The 15,245-nt window shown below is 33.4% G+C and overlaps 3 protein-coding genes and 1 long non-coding RNA gene across 5 annotated transcripts; 2 read left to right on the forward strand and 2 right to left on the reverse strand.

Annotated features, from left to right (window-relative positions):
• Nucleotides 1–464: 464 nt before the first annotated feature.
• On the reverse strand, nt 465–971 carry LOC138347310 (uncharacterized). The gene is made up of 2 exons (XR_011220119.1): nt 910–971; nt 465–825 (listed from the first exon to the last, which is right to left on the reverse strand). It is a non-coding gene; the product is annotated as an uncharacterized lncRNA (long non-coding RNA).
• Nucleotides 972–1,585: 614 nt separating this feature from the next.
• On the reverse strand, nt 1,586–6,118 carry LOC101260525 (ATP synthase subunit gamma, mitochondrial). The gene is made up of 9 exons (XM_004235939.5): nt 5,728–6,118; nt 4,502–4,545; nt 4,223–4,375; nt 3,733–3,846; nt 3,525–3,652; nt 2,653–2,775; nt 2,442–2,561; nt 2,124–2,245; nt 1,586–1,944 (listed from the first exon to the last, which is right to left on the reverse strand). Exons 1-9 carry the CDS (start codon nt 5,826–5,828, stop codon nt 1,875–1,877), a joined length of 975 nt encoding a protein of 324 aa, XP_004235987.1. The 5' UTR covers nt 5,829–6,118; the 3' UTR covers nt 1,586–1,874.
• Nucleotides 6,119–9,237: 3,119 nt separating this feature from the next.
• On the forward strand, nt 9,238–11,104 carry LOC101268858 (DNAJ protein JJJ1 homolog). Its single transcript, XM_004236452.5, has one exon. It carries the CDS (start codon nt 9,333–9,335, stop codon nt 10,449–10,451), a length of 1,119 nt encoding a protein of 372 aa, XP_004236500.1. The 5' UTR covers nt 9,238–9,332; the 3' UTR covers nt 10,452–11,104.
• Nucleotides 9,346–15,110, forward strand: LOC101256665 (DNAJ protein JJJ1 homolog). 2 transcript variants are annotated; one of them, XM_010320551.4, is made up of 4 exons: nt 9,350–12,943; nt 13,048–14,477; nt 14,701–14,759; nt 14,852–15,110. In XM_010320551.4, exons 1-4 carry the CDS (start codon nt 12,904–12,906, stop codon nt 14,907–14,909), a joined length of 1,587 nt encoding a protein of 528 aa, XP_010318853.1. In that variant the 5' UTR covers nt 9,350–12,903; the 3' UTR covers nt 14,910–15,110. The 2 variants fall into 2 exon arrangements, with proteins under 2 accessions (XP_004235973.1, XP_010318853.1); XM_004235925.5 differs by having other exon boundaries at nt 9,346–14,477.
• The last annotated feature ends 135 nt before the right edge of the window (nt 15,111–15,245 follow it).

The raw sequence follows: 15,245 nt of genomic DNA on the forward strand, positions 1-15,245 counted from the left end.
GTAGTTGCATATTTGCAACCTGGACAAAATAATAATAACGTACTACTTATAACACGTTATATTACATTGACAATTTTTAAAAACTCTTACCATTAACCTATACGACTTAAATGCTCACGTTATTTTCTATTTACTTACCAAACACTCAGAAAAATATATAGAAAATAACATGTAAAACGTGTTCTCCTTTCCTACCAAGAGACACTCAAAGAATTAAAAAAAAAAAGGGCCTATAAAGGTGAAGTTAAAGACATGTTGTCACGTAGTGGGGATGTAGCTAGTAACTAGGCATTCCTCTCATGGGTTGTAAAGAACCTAGCAAGACAAAAGGGACCATTACCATTCACTTCTTTTTGCTAATTGACAAAGAGTTAGTAGAGATAATTCCATCTTGCATCAAAAATGTTTCCAAAACTTATTGTTCCATTGATACAAGAAACAAATAAGAATTGACAACATGATTATTTTGACAGATAAAAATATCAAGGGTTATGTTCACCCCTCTTAATTGAGTTTGACACTAGCTTTCAAGAAATATCTTGGTTGCTTTTTCCTGTACTAAGAGATCATTGGTATACAGCTGATATTTTAAACAGATCACCAAGACTAAGCCTAAGTAACTAACAAATTACAGTACTATTTAGACTTGAATAGACTATAAAGAAAGCAGTTTCTTAGCCGGCTATAAGCATCTAACAAAGTAAACAATCTTTAAAGGTACTAACAAGAGGAGTTTGGCTGCTCCTGTACCGAATTATCACATAAGTTACAAGCATATCACAATTCCAAGTCCCGGTTAGTTCTTTGAGAATCTTCAAATTATTTCTATAAAAAAAAAACACAATGAAATGATCGGGGCATTCTAGGAGGGTTAAGAGGGTATGGAGAGGAAAAGGGGGTCCAAATTACCATCCATGTTGTGCTTGTTCATGAATAGGGCTATGAAAGCCAAAAACACACATTCGCCTACAGTAACATTACAATGAAGGCAACATTAACAATGAAACACTTCTGTGACAATTGTGTAGCAGAAAAGATAATATAACATAGTTATCTGCAGCAGATAAAATGTAATAATCTCTAGATCCTTATCAAAGATTTTGCAACAATAGATTGTAGCATGGTTTCTCGTAAAAAATAATGGCAAGAGCTCATCATCACTGCTGTTGAGCTGAAAAGAAAACCTAAACTAAACTGATGCACTTGTATTTCAGCAGTAACTGAGCATTAATATTCTTCTAATATTTGCAAAATTTTGAACAATGGAATACAAAAATATTGCCCATGATAAATTCCAAGGCAGCATTCGAGATGAGAAATCTAGGGTACAGACTCCATCCATATTGGATGAGTAAAACCAACTTAAGCATCTTTCAGGAGATAACAATCACCTAAATGCATTTCCATTCTGAAGAAATAAGGTACCTTTGCAAGTGTACCAATATAAGCTACACATGGTTGAAAAATGTTCCATAGCCAATTTTTTAGGCTGATAGAACCAGATTAGATTTAGAAACACTATCAACGTCCATACAGTGGACCAGAATATCTCACATAGGGAAGAAACTTGACGGAAGGGCCTACATTTCAACTTACAAGCCAAAAAACATGAATATAAAGGCAAAGAGCTTTTCAAGAAAATATTCTTGAACAAGTTACGGCCATTCAAGCCCGGTACAACAAAGAACGAAAGAGAACAGCTCAAATGGCATTTCTGACGATTTTGCAACAGAGAAACAAATTTTTTTCCCAGAAATAAAGTTAACCTGGTAATTATTCATAATCAAAACTGATAATTGGTCACCACAAGGTGCTAAGAAAACCTACACATCATTTATTGTCTCCGTCAAATAAAAGCAGAGTAGCATGTCCAATTAACCCTCCAGTGCTGATGCTCCTGATATGATCTCAATCAACTCTGTGGTGATAGATGCTTGACGGGTTCTGGTTCACAGAAAAATTAGAAGAAGACTGGTTAAATGACAGACAACAAAGAGCTGATCAACTATCAATAATATAAGTTATCCTCATAATTAAACAATCATCTGAGGTAAACAAAGTATGCATCTATGAGAGCTTGGCAGTGCAAATGTGTGTGATAGGGACAGGGTGAAAAGTAAGACCTGTTGTAAGTAAGAGTGAGACGATCAAGCATGTCACCAGCATTTCTGCTGGAACTATCCATGGCAGACATTCTTGCTCCTTGCTCACTAGTAGCGTTCTCTAGAACTGCATTGTACATCATCTGGAAAAGACAGATTGCCATTTACCCAATTTTAGAACATCATATTCATCACCTTGAAAGAAATCATTTTATTAGCAGTCAATATAATTATCTGAAGACTGATTTCATTCTCCCACTACCAAATCAGTACTTAGAAGTCTGAAGATCAAACAACAAGCTTATTAGAGGATTCTAACACTAAGAAGGCGAAACTTACGCATGAGAATTGAAATTCAGTTAGGTTCTGAAGAACTTCACCCTTTGTCTCAGCACCTTCAATTTCATATAAATCCAAATCTCCAAGCTTTCCACCAGATTCAGCTTCCCTCTCCACAACCTACATTAAACCACAAAGGACTTGTTCCAAGAAACAGACACTCACAATAGAAAGAAACATAGTGAACAACAAGATCTTTCAGTTTAGGCACCTCAGGAGATAGTACAGTGGACACTGTTGGCAAAAATGAGACAACTGACTGGAATTTATTATACACAATCCTCAGTGCATCAAATTCAACATTCTTCAAGATGTCATCTGCCATCACAGAAACCTACAAGAGGAATGGCATAAATCAGTAGAAGGAAAAGGTTATAGAAATCAATATAAATAGTTGTTGCTATATTTTTTCAGTGCACAAGTATTGCAGCCACTATAAGATTTTCAATTAATACACAGAAATTTAAAGTTGCAACAATGCAATCAAACTGTTTGCTTTTTGCACATGTTTTTTTGAAGAAAAGGCAAGTTTGTTTTTACAAGAGTAAAGCTAACAAAAATGTAAATCTGCCAAAGTTGACATTCTGGAAACAAAAATAAAGAAGAGTAAGACAGCTTTCCAATATCTACTATTTCTGTAACAAAATGCAATACATAAATTATATCACAGATTCATGAACAGATCTAACAAAAAAAATGTGAGCCTATACTACATGGACTCAGCTAATGATCTGGTTAAGTTAAGGTGTGTGCAAGTATCCTAAAAAAAGGTGGTGTGCAAGTATCCTAAAAAAAGGCGGTGTGCAAGTATCCGATACAGGTACATGCAATGTTTGTGTGTAAGCTCCGATAAATGTACATCAAGTCTCTTGCTAATTTGCCTGTATTTTCAATATCATGCACAAAGTACCATCACCCATTTCACACCAGCGACAAGGCTACGCTAAGGCAACAAAAAAATCCATGTACCAGAGAGTGAGCCTACAGCAGCATCAACTTCAGCAAATAGCTGGCAACAATTAAAAAAAATAGTGGGTGTGCTTCAAACAAAGTAGTAAGAAAGAAGATTTAAGGCATCATAACCTGTGTGTAGTTAAGAGGATTTTTCTGCAACTCAGTCATGACCAGCTCAATGTCCTTTTTCGAATCTCGCACCAGCTGAGCCTTTGCCTTTTCCCCCAAGACAACATACTTATTTTCCTTATCAGGACCTAGCAATTACAAATAAAGCAATAATGAACTAATTCCTCAAGAATAGATATACTTAAGATTAAACAATCTAGCATTATACCAGAATTCAACTTATGCATAGCCCTGCTTATCTTGACAGATGTAGAATTGATTCCACCACAAAGACCTTTGTCTGCGGAAATGGTAACAATAACATTCTTCTTGACATCAATACCTGAAGCAAACATTACAGATGTTACCAGCCATATATTGAAATCTAATTGACTGCTTAATGTTGACTGCATCAAATTACAAACTCCGGAGCAACTAAAGATATCTCACAAAGTCTCATCAACGACACACATTTCCACAAGATAATTATTCAGTTGTTGCATCAAATACATAGAACATTGACATTGGACTGAAAATCAAGAGGCAGAGAGAGGCAAACAATTTCATTTTATCATTTTCCCACATTTATCAAGTATGTCAACTCAAAATATTCTGGGAATAGCATTCTCATAATATGATCCATCCCTATCCTTCCACCATTTCTCTCACAACTGATTCAAGAATTTGGTTAGATCCAAACAATCTAATCATGAACTTACTAGGAGTGTCACCAAGAAGGGCAGTAAATGGCTGCCATAGGCCGCGTGAATTTTCAGCTCTAGTTTGAATAGCTCTGAGCTTTGAAGCAGCAACCATCTTCATAGCCTTCGTAATCTTCTGAATATTTTTGACACTCTTCATCCGGTTTCTGACTGCCCAAGGGAATGCTCAATGTGAACACTTAATGTAGCAACAAGAAAATTGGTAGAGAAGATCACGAGAATATAGGAGAGGCAAAGGAAAATGGGGTGCATCAAATGATTACGGCTGACTCTTACCAACTTGAGTTGAAATACATCGAACTCCTGACAAGACTGGTTCCCTGCATATAAAGGTAGGTCATTAAAAAGGTAGAAACACTACAAAATAGAACATAATTTTTTTGAAAAAAGCTAATGGATAATAATATATATTAATATAAGCCAAGATGATGAGCATGAGCCTGTTATAAATGCAGATAGGGAGATCATCAGTCTCCTGTTGAACATACAGGCCCATGGAACAAATTTCATGTCAGTGCAGCAACCCCCATAATCCATTCAAAAAAAATCACAATTTATAGACATTAGTTGAACTACATCTATTTTTCTACATTGTTCTCGCTACAACTTCTGTTTCAAAAACCTCTGAACTCTGTACTTCTTCCAAGATCCAAAATCACTCTCCAAGCTCAGATCATGTCAATTACAAATCTATATAGGGTCAAAATTTAAAGCAACCTATTACTTTCTGCCCAAATAACTAGTAATATTTTCTTAAATCTGAAAATATATATATATAACCATTTCACCAACAAATCGAAATCCAGTGGACTTCATACAAGCTTTAACAACATAAACCATCAATTCTTAGGATTTAGAACTGCAGACCACTTTGGGAAGAAAAGGAGAAGCAGAAACAACCTTTTAGCGTTTGTCCTGCTATTAGATTGAATAAAAAGCAAGCTACCTCCCTTAACTGAAGAGAAAAGGAGAAACTCCCCCTTGTCAAAGATAACAACACGAATGTTACTAATTCCTCAAACCAAATTACTTCACCAACTGAATAATTAACCTCATAGAGATATAAAAATTGTTGTCCAAAACTCATGAGGTGATTTCAACCCTAAATTGCTAGAGGCTTCATCATTGATAAATGTGCTCCTGTACAAAACAAAGCAATTGCCATCTAGTGGTGGCCCAGCGATTGAAAAATCAACATGGCAACCTTGGGGAACCAAGGTTCAAATTCCACGGCAAAACGAGCGCAGGCACCACCATTACAACAAAACAAAACAAAAAATAGAGCCATCAATCAATTCATTTCCCCTCAGTCCTAAATTATCTGGGATCAACTCTACGAATCACTAATATACATTCCATATCTAATCACAACAAAAACGACAGAGCCAGATTGACTTAACGAGATAGCTACAAAGAATCAATGCGAGTCATTACTGACAACAGATTCGACACATACAATAAAAAAAACCATGATAAGAGTGTAGGATTGGAAGAAAACTAACTCAGAAGGAATGATTGAAGAACGAAAAACAGTGGCAGGATTGGGAGAAATCAGAGGTGTGGCGAAACGCCTTCCCTCACGCCTCAACGCAGCCATGGCCATTGTTGATCCGATTCGATCTGATCGGCACCTTCCTCCTCAGGCTTATCCTCTTCGCAGATCGACAAATTTACGCTAGGGTTTACAGTCGCTTGAAATGTCAGCTGAGACACAGTAAGGATCCGAGTCGCTGCCCCGAAAATGTTTTAAAGCTGGATGTAATGCGGTGTCGTTTGTTTTCCGCTACGAATGGGTCAAGTTATTAAAGTACCTGCCCGATTTAGCTTCATACGAAATTTAGGAGAAAAACAAAAGGAACTTTTTAATATTTCAGATCTTGAATATATTTATTTAGTTTTAAAAAAAAATTATGTTTGTATATTTATTAATCAGTCTTAAATAAATAGGTTATAATATTTATTTTTATTTAGTTGTACAAAAATTTAAATGTTTATAGATTTATTTATCATCTTAAATAAATAAATAGGTTGTAATATTTATACCGTGGAAGTTTTTTTTTTTTAAATACTAGAAAAGGGAAAGCATGTGCTCCGCACGGGGCCAATCATTATTATTAGAAGGGAAAATTGTATACAATGACAAAAAATGTTATAACCACACTTTTATTTAATTGTGTCATGTAACAAACTGTTTGCCAATCACCTCTCTCCCTCAAATTCTCGTTTGTCACTCTCCTTCTCTCGCTTCATCTCTCGATCGCTCCCTCTTACTTTTATACAAACACAAGTGTATAAAATGTATTTTTATTTGGATAAAGCGAGAAAAAATTGTATATATACATGTATTTTCGTTCCCCTCTCGCCACTCTTTCAAATCTCACTCGTCATCCTCGCCTCTATCACTTATACAAATAGAAATGAAATGTATAAATCGTATTTGTTTGTATAAAGCGAGAGAAAATTGTATATACACTTGCAAATAAATATATTTTTCGTCCTATACATTTATAATTATACAATACAAATATTTCTCTGCCCAGTTTTCTTTTATTTTTTTCTCTTTCTCATTTTATACGTGCACAAATTATACAATGGATTTGTATACAACTGTTTTCTTGGTTCCTCTGTGTATGTATGGCGAATTATAAATATATTATGGAGCACAATTATGCAAACTTTGTTATAACATACAAATATAAAATTTGTGTTTGCTATATGTGAAAGTTAGTCTTATTAGAAAAGTAAAAAATTTTAGTTTTAGCAAACATATAAATCATACTTATATGTTATAGTTATAGTTTGCATAATTGCGCTTTACAATGAAATTTACAATTTTTTTATGGCTATTAATATGTATATTTTGGTACACTTATATAAACTGATCAATTGTATTAAGTATATATTTGGAATCTGTGTACAAATAAGAAAGTATTTTTTTGTCTAATCTGTGTTTGTATAAAACGAACAAAGAAAAAGGAAAAAGAGAAATGGGCAGGTGAAAATTTATATTGTATAATTATAAGTGTATAGAACAAAAAGATATGTATATGTATTTGTATATGTAGTCTTCTTTCGTTTTATACAAATACAAACACAATTTATATATTTGTGCTATATAAAGTGACGTGAGTGAGAGAGTGGCGAAAAAAAGATGTGCATTTGTATGTGTAAATATAGTTTTCTCTCGTTTTATACAAATATAAACATAATTTATATATTTGTGTTTGTATAAAGTAAGAGACGCGAGAGAAAATGGCAAGCGAGATATTCGAGAGATAGGCGAATGACAAAATATTTGCTACGAATTATTATTAAATGGAACTGTGATTATAACATTTTATTTTAATTAATAATTTTCTATTTTATACAATTTTCCCTTATTTGATATTTATAATTTTTATTCATGATATTTTTTATTTCTTAAAACACAATAACATTTCTTTATTTTCTACTAATAATATCAACGAACTACTTAACATTAGCAATCAAAGAGGATTTATGAATATAAGAGAATTTGAGAAATAATAAGCAAATGTATTTCTTAGTTATTAATTAATAACAATAAACTATGATAGAATTTTGGATAATTAAATCAAAAATTTAAATTTAAATCATAGGCGTATTTTCTATATTTTAAATAGTACTTATTTAGTATGATTTTTTTGATACTGTAAATTTAAAAATATACATAATTAATATATGTATAAATTATAAAAAATTATATATTATTCTATGTAAGATAGAAAATGAAATAATTAAAAAACAAAATTTCTTAATTAATGGAGTATTTATTTAAAATTATATAGTTAGCATATCAAAGTTTTTCATTTTTTCTTATCATATTTTACCCTCGACATTAATTACTCATTTCAAATTATTTTAATAAAACATATAATTATGTCAATTAATATAAGTATTGCGGTAAAATAGTAATATCAATTAGAATTTGAAAGCCATACAAATTCTAAAATTAACAAATGGAAGAAATTGCAAATATTCATCGATCCTAGAATGTAAATGGACAATATTCAAGTAGCCACAGTAGTTTTTGCTACGTAAATATGTATAAGCAAATACAATTGCAAATTAATAGACGTAATCTCAATTTTATTTAAAATCTAAATAAGCAAGCAATCATGTTAATGAAATGTTGTTTGCTTATTCAACCTCTTTTTTATAGTAATAAATAATAATGAAAGGTTTATACTTAAATTGCTTTTAAATTTAGAAATTTATTATTTTTTGGACTTGATAAATTTAAGAAAAAAATCAAACTCCAATTGACACTCGAACATAGAACTCCAATTTTTTTCCCCGCCAAACCATTTTTCTCTTTACTTTTTATATTATTTGTATAGATTTATATTTAGGCAATTAGTTCCATTATAATGTAGGTGTATATCAATCGAAAGTTGTTTATAACATATGACATACCCCTTTACTATTTTTATTTTGTTTTCCAAACCTACAATACATTTTATTTTCTTGAAATATTTGATTTGAAGCAAAACTTTATATTATTATGGGATGTTTTCAAATAATTTATGTTGAATTCTTTTTGAATAATTTTGTTGAGCTTTTTTTTTTAATCCAAATTCTGAACTTTTCAAAATTCTATTTTGCAAAATAAAGTATAAAATCGAATAATCGAGGAGTTATATTATTTTATCAGTAATTATACTACTCATACCAAGTACTAGACGGTAAGGTATTGTTTGGTATTCGGTATCGAATAGTCATTTATTATTAAATTAGCTATTCTGTTCTTTAAAATATGAAGAATTAATTTCATTATTTTAGTATATTTCTAATAGGAGATAAATTAAATCAAGAGTTTAACCAAAGTTATTTAGGAGTTGGTATTTGATATATTATATTGGAATAAATTTCTTAATTGTGATTCTAATCCAATTTGGTTTGTACTAAATTTCTTAATCCTAATCCTAATCAAATTTTATTTTGTAGTGTTATTATTATAAATACGATTGCTCCATTAAATTTTTCTTATAGTGAAAATTTAAGTCATCGAGTAATACCTCTTGCCTCTTTATTTTTTATTTTTTATTTTTTTTGGTATTGGATTTTTTCGTTTATAAACTATACAACCATGTTTTGGTCATGGCTGTTGGAGTCTGTTCTCAAGAAGGTACCATTGCCGTTTGCAGCCAAACAGCCCCTAACAGACCAACCTAAACCTACTTCTCTTTCTTTCCCGGGGATAACGGCATTGTCGTCGGAGAAAAGATGCTTTTACGAGGTCCTCGGCGTGAACTGCGACTGCACCCCGAACGAGATCAGGTCGGCTTTCAGGAAGCTCGCACTGCAACGCCATCCTGACAAGCTCGTCCGATCCGGCGTGCCGGAATTTGAAGCAACCGCTATATTTCAGGAGCTTGTGAACGCTTACGACGTTCTCTCAGACGCGCAGGAGCGTGCTTCGTACGATTCCCAGCGCTCTGCCTATCAGATACTCTTCTCCAATTCCGATCCAAAGAATTCGTCTAATTACTCCGGTTCCGTTCCCGATCTGTCCTCCTTCTTTTCAAATTCAGTGTATTCTGGATATTCCGATGAGAGGAAAGGATTCTACAAGGTGTACGGTGATCTCTTCGAGAAAATCTACCACCGTGAGTTGAATTTGGCTAGGAAGTTAGGTACAAATTTGCCAGAAGAAGCTCCTATTATGGGAAATATGCAGAGTCCTTATGCTCAGGTTACGGCATTCTATAACTATTGGTTAGGATTCGCTACTGTGAATGATTTTTGTCAGTCAGATGTGTACAAATCGACTTTGGCATCGGACAGAAATTCCAGACGGATGATGGAAGATATTAACAAGAAGCTGAGGAAAAAGGCGAAAAGGGATTACAATGTGACTGTTAGAGGATTAGCGGAGTTTGTTAGAAGGAGAGATAGGAGAGTGATTGAGATGCAGATGAAGAGGAATGAGGAACTTGAGAAGAAAAATGAAGAAGGACGCAAGAGAATGGAGGAATTGGAAAGAGAGAAGGCTGAGAGAGCAAGAAATTACGTAGAGCCTGAGTGGACGAGAACAGAGGAATTACAAGATGGAGGCATCGAAGAGGAGGAGTCGGAGGAGGAGGACGAAGAGGAGGAATTGTACTGTGTGGTGTGTGGGAAGAAGTTCAAGAGTGAGAAACAATGGAGAAATCACGAGCAGTCCAAGAAGCATAAGGAAAATGAGAAAATGGCAGCTTTGACATGACGAAGATGATGGACGGAGCAAGTCGCCTGCGGTGTAAGTTTATGTTGCATTTTTTTAATTTGAGATTAAAAAAATTATATATCGAATATTTTGAATTATTAATTATGTTAATTTATAATATCATAAATTTTATTTTAAAAAAATTAATTTTTTTAATTAAATTTAAATTATTTAATTTTTTAAAAATAAAAAATATCATATAAATTAATACAAATAAAATAATTTTTGACCTTACATAATAATAATGATGTGTTTTATTTGAAATATCCTATGGTTTTTTGTGACTAAACTATGTTGTTAAGATTAAAATATCATTAAATCTATTTTCAAAATTAAATTAATAACAAATAATGTCATGAGAAGGGTATGCATGAACTGCTAATTGACATCTAATATATTTGAAATTTTGCTGATTTTTCACTTCCACCTTTACGAAATGTGTCACATTATTAAATTTGTATTTCAAGTAGTTTATTTAAATTTGTATTTCAAGTAGTTTATTCAGTCTAGTTTAATCTCAAATTTTTTCTTGAAAAGTAAAAAATTAGGGTATGTTTTCAAACTTTAAATCTATGATCATTAATTTCATTGTATATTTCACCAATTAATACTATATCACATGCAAAATATATAAATTACTACACTTTTCTGAATGTATTGTGCCATTTTGTCTATTAAGAGATGATTAGGTGTTAAATTTTTATGTAATTGTATCATATTCGAAAAGCATTTGAATCACCTAATTATTTTTATGTGAGCCATAGCTCTATAATACATGTGATTAATGATCTTAATAGAAGTCATACGTACATCTCTAAACTCCAAACATTTCCATAAAATCTCTTTAGAAACTTCACGTTGTCAAGACTAAAACAAAAAAAATGCCATTTAACAAGAAATAAATAAATAAAATAATGCTAGACATATTAAATATATTAAGTGTTAATTGATATTCGATTTGTTTCGAAAAAAAGTACCTTTGATTATAGAGTCAACATACTTGAAACTTTCTCTTTTTGGTATAAGTTGTGTGTCAATCTTCACTTCTACTTTTGTTTTCTGTGTTATGTTACTAAATTTGCATTTAGTCCGACTTGAATTAAACTTTTAGATTCTAGGATATGTTTTAAAGCTTTCATTATATTGTTAACTCCAATTTGTATTACTAATTAATATTATGTCATCTGCAAACAATACTATGACACTCCCACTATGCACCTACAATAGCCAAAATTTCACGACTTCAGATTGCGATAACTCTTCCATCACAATATTCACGTCTCTGTCTTCATTCAAGAGTCTATAAAAATATTTTCGTCATTTTTCTTTTATGTGTGTTTACCTTATCAATATTTTTTCGTCACATTTTAAATACACTTTACGTATTCACATGACAGATCTTTATAGCTCTTACCTTAGCTAACCCTATTCAACTTTTTTTTTTTTCCACCAATACCTTTTTTAACTTAATTCTTTTATCTCTTTGTATTATTTGTACACGCTTTATGTTTAGGTAATTAATTGCAGTATGCGTTTACTAATCGAAAATCATTCATAACGAACCCCTTCATGATTTATTATCATGTTTTCCACATAGACATTACATTTTATTGAAGCATAATTTTATATGAAGGATGTTTTTAAATTACTTATGTTTGAATTCTTTTCAAATAACGTTTTAAAATAATTTTGGTTAAATTTTTAATTTAGATTCCAATATTTTCATAAATACATACTACTTATACTCAGTACTCGACAATAGGCATATGATTAAATAAGGTATTGTATGGTTTTTTGGATCCAATAATCTGGCGTGAAATTAGCTATTCTATTATTTTTTCTATAAAACAATTAATTTCAATATTTTAGTATATGTAAGTAGGAAATAAATTAAACCAAGAGTTTAACTTAAGTTATTTAGGAGTTGGTATTTGATATCTGTTTTATTCACGTTTATAAATAAATTTCCTAATCCTGATTCTAATCGAATTTGATTTTGTAATTTTGCAAATACGATTTTGCTCCATTAATAGTCACTGAACAAAAACTCATGCCTCTCAATTGAACTTATTTTTGCTACATTACTCATTAATGGATTTTTTCGTTTGCCTAAAATATATATATACCATGTTTTAGAGTCCGTTCTAAACACGGCACCATTACTATTTCCAGCCAAACAGCCCCTAAGTGACTAATCTCCTATTTTTCCCCATCGAAAAACCCTAAAAATCCCCAAACAAGAGGAAAGAAACCTAATCTTTCTTCCCGGCGATTATGGCGTCGTCGTCGGAGAAAAGGTGCCTATACGAGGTCCTCGGCGTGAGCCGTGACTGCACCGCCGATGAGATCAGGTCCGCTTACAGAAAGCTTGCGCTGCAACGCCACCCTGACAAGCTGGTTCGATCCGGCGTGCCGGAATCCGAAGCAACAGCTGCATTCCAGGAGCTCGTGAATGCCTATGAAGTTTTGTCGGACGCACGGGAGCGGGCTTGGTACGATTCACACCGTTCTCAGATACTCTTCTCTAATTCCGGTCCAGGGAATTCGTCTAACTCTGGTTCTGTCCCCGACCTGTTCTCCTTCTTTTCAAATTCAGTGTATTCTGGATATTCAGATAAAGGGAAGGGATTTTACAAGGTGTATGGTGATCTTTTCGAGAAAATCTACCAACACGATTTAAATTTCGCGAGGAAGTTAGGTACAGATTTGCCAAAAGAAGCTCCTCTAATGGGAAATTTGGAGAGTCCTTATGCTCAGGTGACTGCATTTTATAGCTATTGGTTAGGATTCGTTACTGTGATGGACTTTTGTTGGGCAGATCAGTATGATGTGATGGCGGGACCTAATAGAAAGTCGAGGAGGGTGATGGAGGATGAGAACAAGAAGCTGAGGAAAAAGGCGCGAAGGGAATACAATGAGACTGTTAGAGGATTAGCAGAGTTTGTGAAAAAGAGAGATAAGAGAGTGATTGACATGCAGATGAAGAGGAACGAGGAAATGGAGAAGAAAAAGGAAGAGGAACGCAAGAGAAAGAAGGAGCTGGAGAGAGAGAAGGCTGAGAGAGCAAGAAATTACGTAGAGCCTGAGTGGACGAAAGCAGAGGAGTTAGCAGATGATGGAATTGAGGAGGAATCGGATGAGCACGAGAGAAAGAAGGCAGATGAGAATGAATTATACTGTGTTGTGTGTTCGAAGAAGTTCAAGAGCGAGAAACAGTGGAAAAATCATGAGCAGTCCAAGAAGCATAAGGAGAAGGTGGCAGCTTTGAGAGAAGCTTTTGATGAGGAAGATGATGAATACAGTGAGGTGGTGGAGGATGGGGAAAGTGAGGAACTAAATGTAGCTGATGCTGATAGAACAACTGATTTATCTGCTGATGATGGTGTGAATGAGTTAGCAGAGCATTTAGAAGGTAGTACACGAATTCAAGAAGATGAGCTCGAGGATGATGAGGTTCAGAGTAGCGATGAAGATGAAACCACTAATTATCAAAGTGCCAGTGATATAAAGGGGGTGGCTGATGAACTTGGATTAGATGATGATGAAGCTAGTGTACTTGAAGCTATGATATCTGGCCGCAAAAGTAGGAAGAATGCAGTTCCAGGCCATAGTCGTCAAACTTCAGCAAAGAACGAAGCTAGTAATGATGAAATGGACTTCATGGAATATAATAATCTTAGAAGTACTAGGAGAAATAGGGGTGGCAAGAAACAAAGAAACAGGAGACCACAAAAAGAAGAAGAACAAGAAGATGAAGCAAGAGGAGGAGATGTAGGATCTCATGTGAATGAAGTTGATACTGGCGTCGAGATAAATAGTGCAAAAAATGATAGTTCAGTTTGCCAGGGGCTGTCATCCCAGTCTCCAGCAGAAACTGCAAATGATCACAAAGGAGATGATGTTTCTTCAGGAAACAGTGAAAAAGTTCCCAGCCAAGATACAAACAAGAAAACTACCACAAAGAAAGACAAAAACAACAAATCAAAAGATACAACCAAAGATGCACCCAAAGGAAGGAAACAAAAGGTACTCAAATAAGATAATCCTGTCTAGTTTGATGTCAATCTCTTTTTCGTATCCACACTCTTCGTTAATTTTTGAGAATTTACAACTCCATTTCCACAGTTATCTACTCCTCCTGTTTCAAGTGAATCTTTTAAGAACCTTATACTAGTTGTCTTGTGATGTGGTTGTGAATGAAACCAAGATTTGGAATTATGTGTTGTAACACAGTTTCATTTGAATTCAGGGAAAATCGAAATCTTCTAGCAACTTGTGTGATACATGTGGGGAAGAATTCGATTCCAGGTCTGGATGCAGGCTCAGTCATCAATCATTATTTTGACTAATGAGTTTATATTTCCTCTTGTTCATATCTAATTATCTGCTTCTCCCCACAGGAATCAATTACACAAGCATCTAGGATCAACAGGGCATGCTAAACTAAAATCGCGGTGATATTGCTCAAGTTGATGGCTGGATTGTTGGGGTGGATTATTTGTTCCTTATTCTTCATGGTTTATAGATCATTGTGTACTATTTAGTATCATCATTTTATACCATATTCAAATGAGTTGAGAAAACCAAAGAATTTTGTATCGTGACAGTAGATTACACTTAATTGATGAGTCTAAATACCTGGGCTCAAAATTTTTCCTTCTTCCTTCTATTCAACTGTATAATCAAAAAATTTTATTTGAACCAGTAGAACAAGAATTCATTCTCAACACTATTATTTACGTTATGGTTAAATTGAGGCCTTCAGTAGTCTCTTCATTTTGAAAGTTTTTCTCT

This window comes from Solanum lycopersicum, chromosome 3, assembly GCF_036512215.1.
Source record: "Solanum lycopersicum chromosome 3, SLM_r2.1".
NCBI classification, from domain to species: Eukaryota; Viridiplantae; Streptophyta; class Magnoliopsida; order Solanales; family Solanaceae; genus Solanum; species Solanum lycopersicum.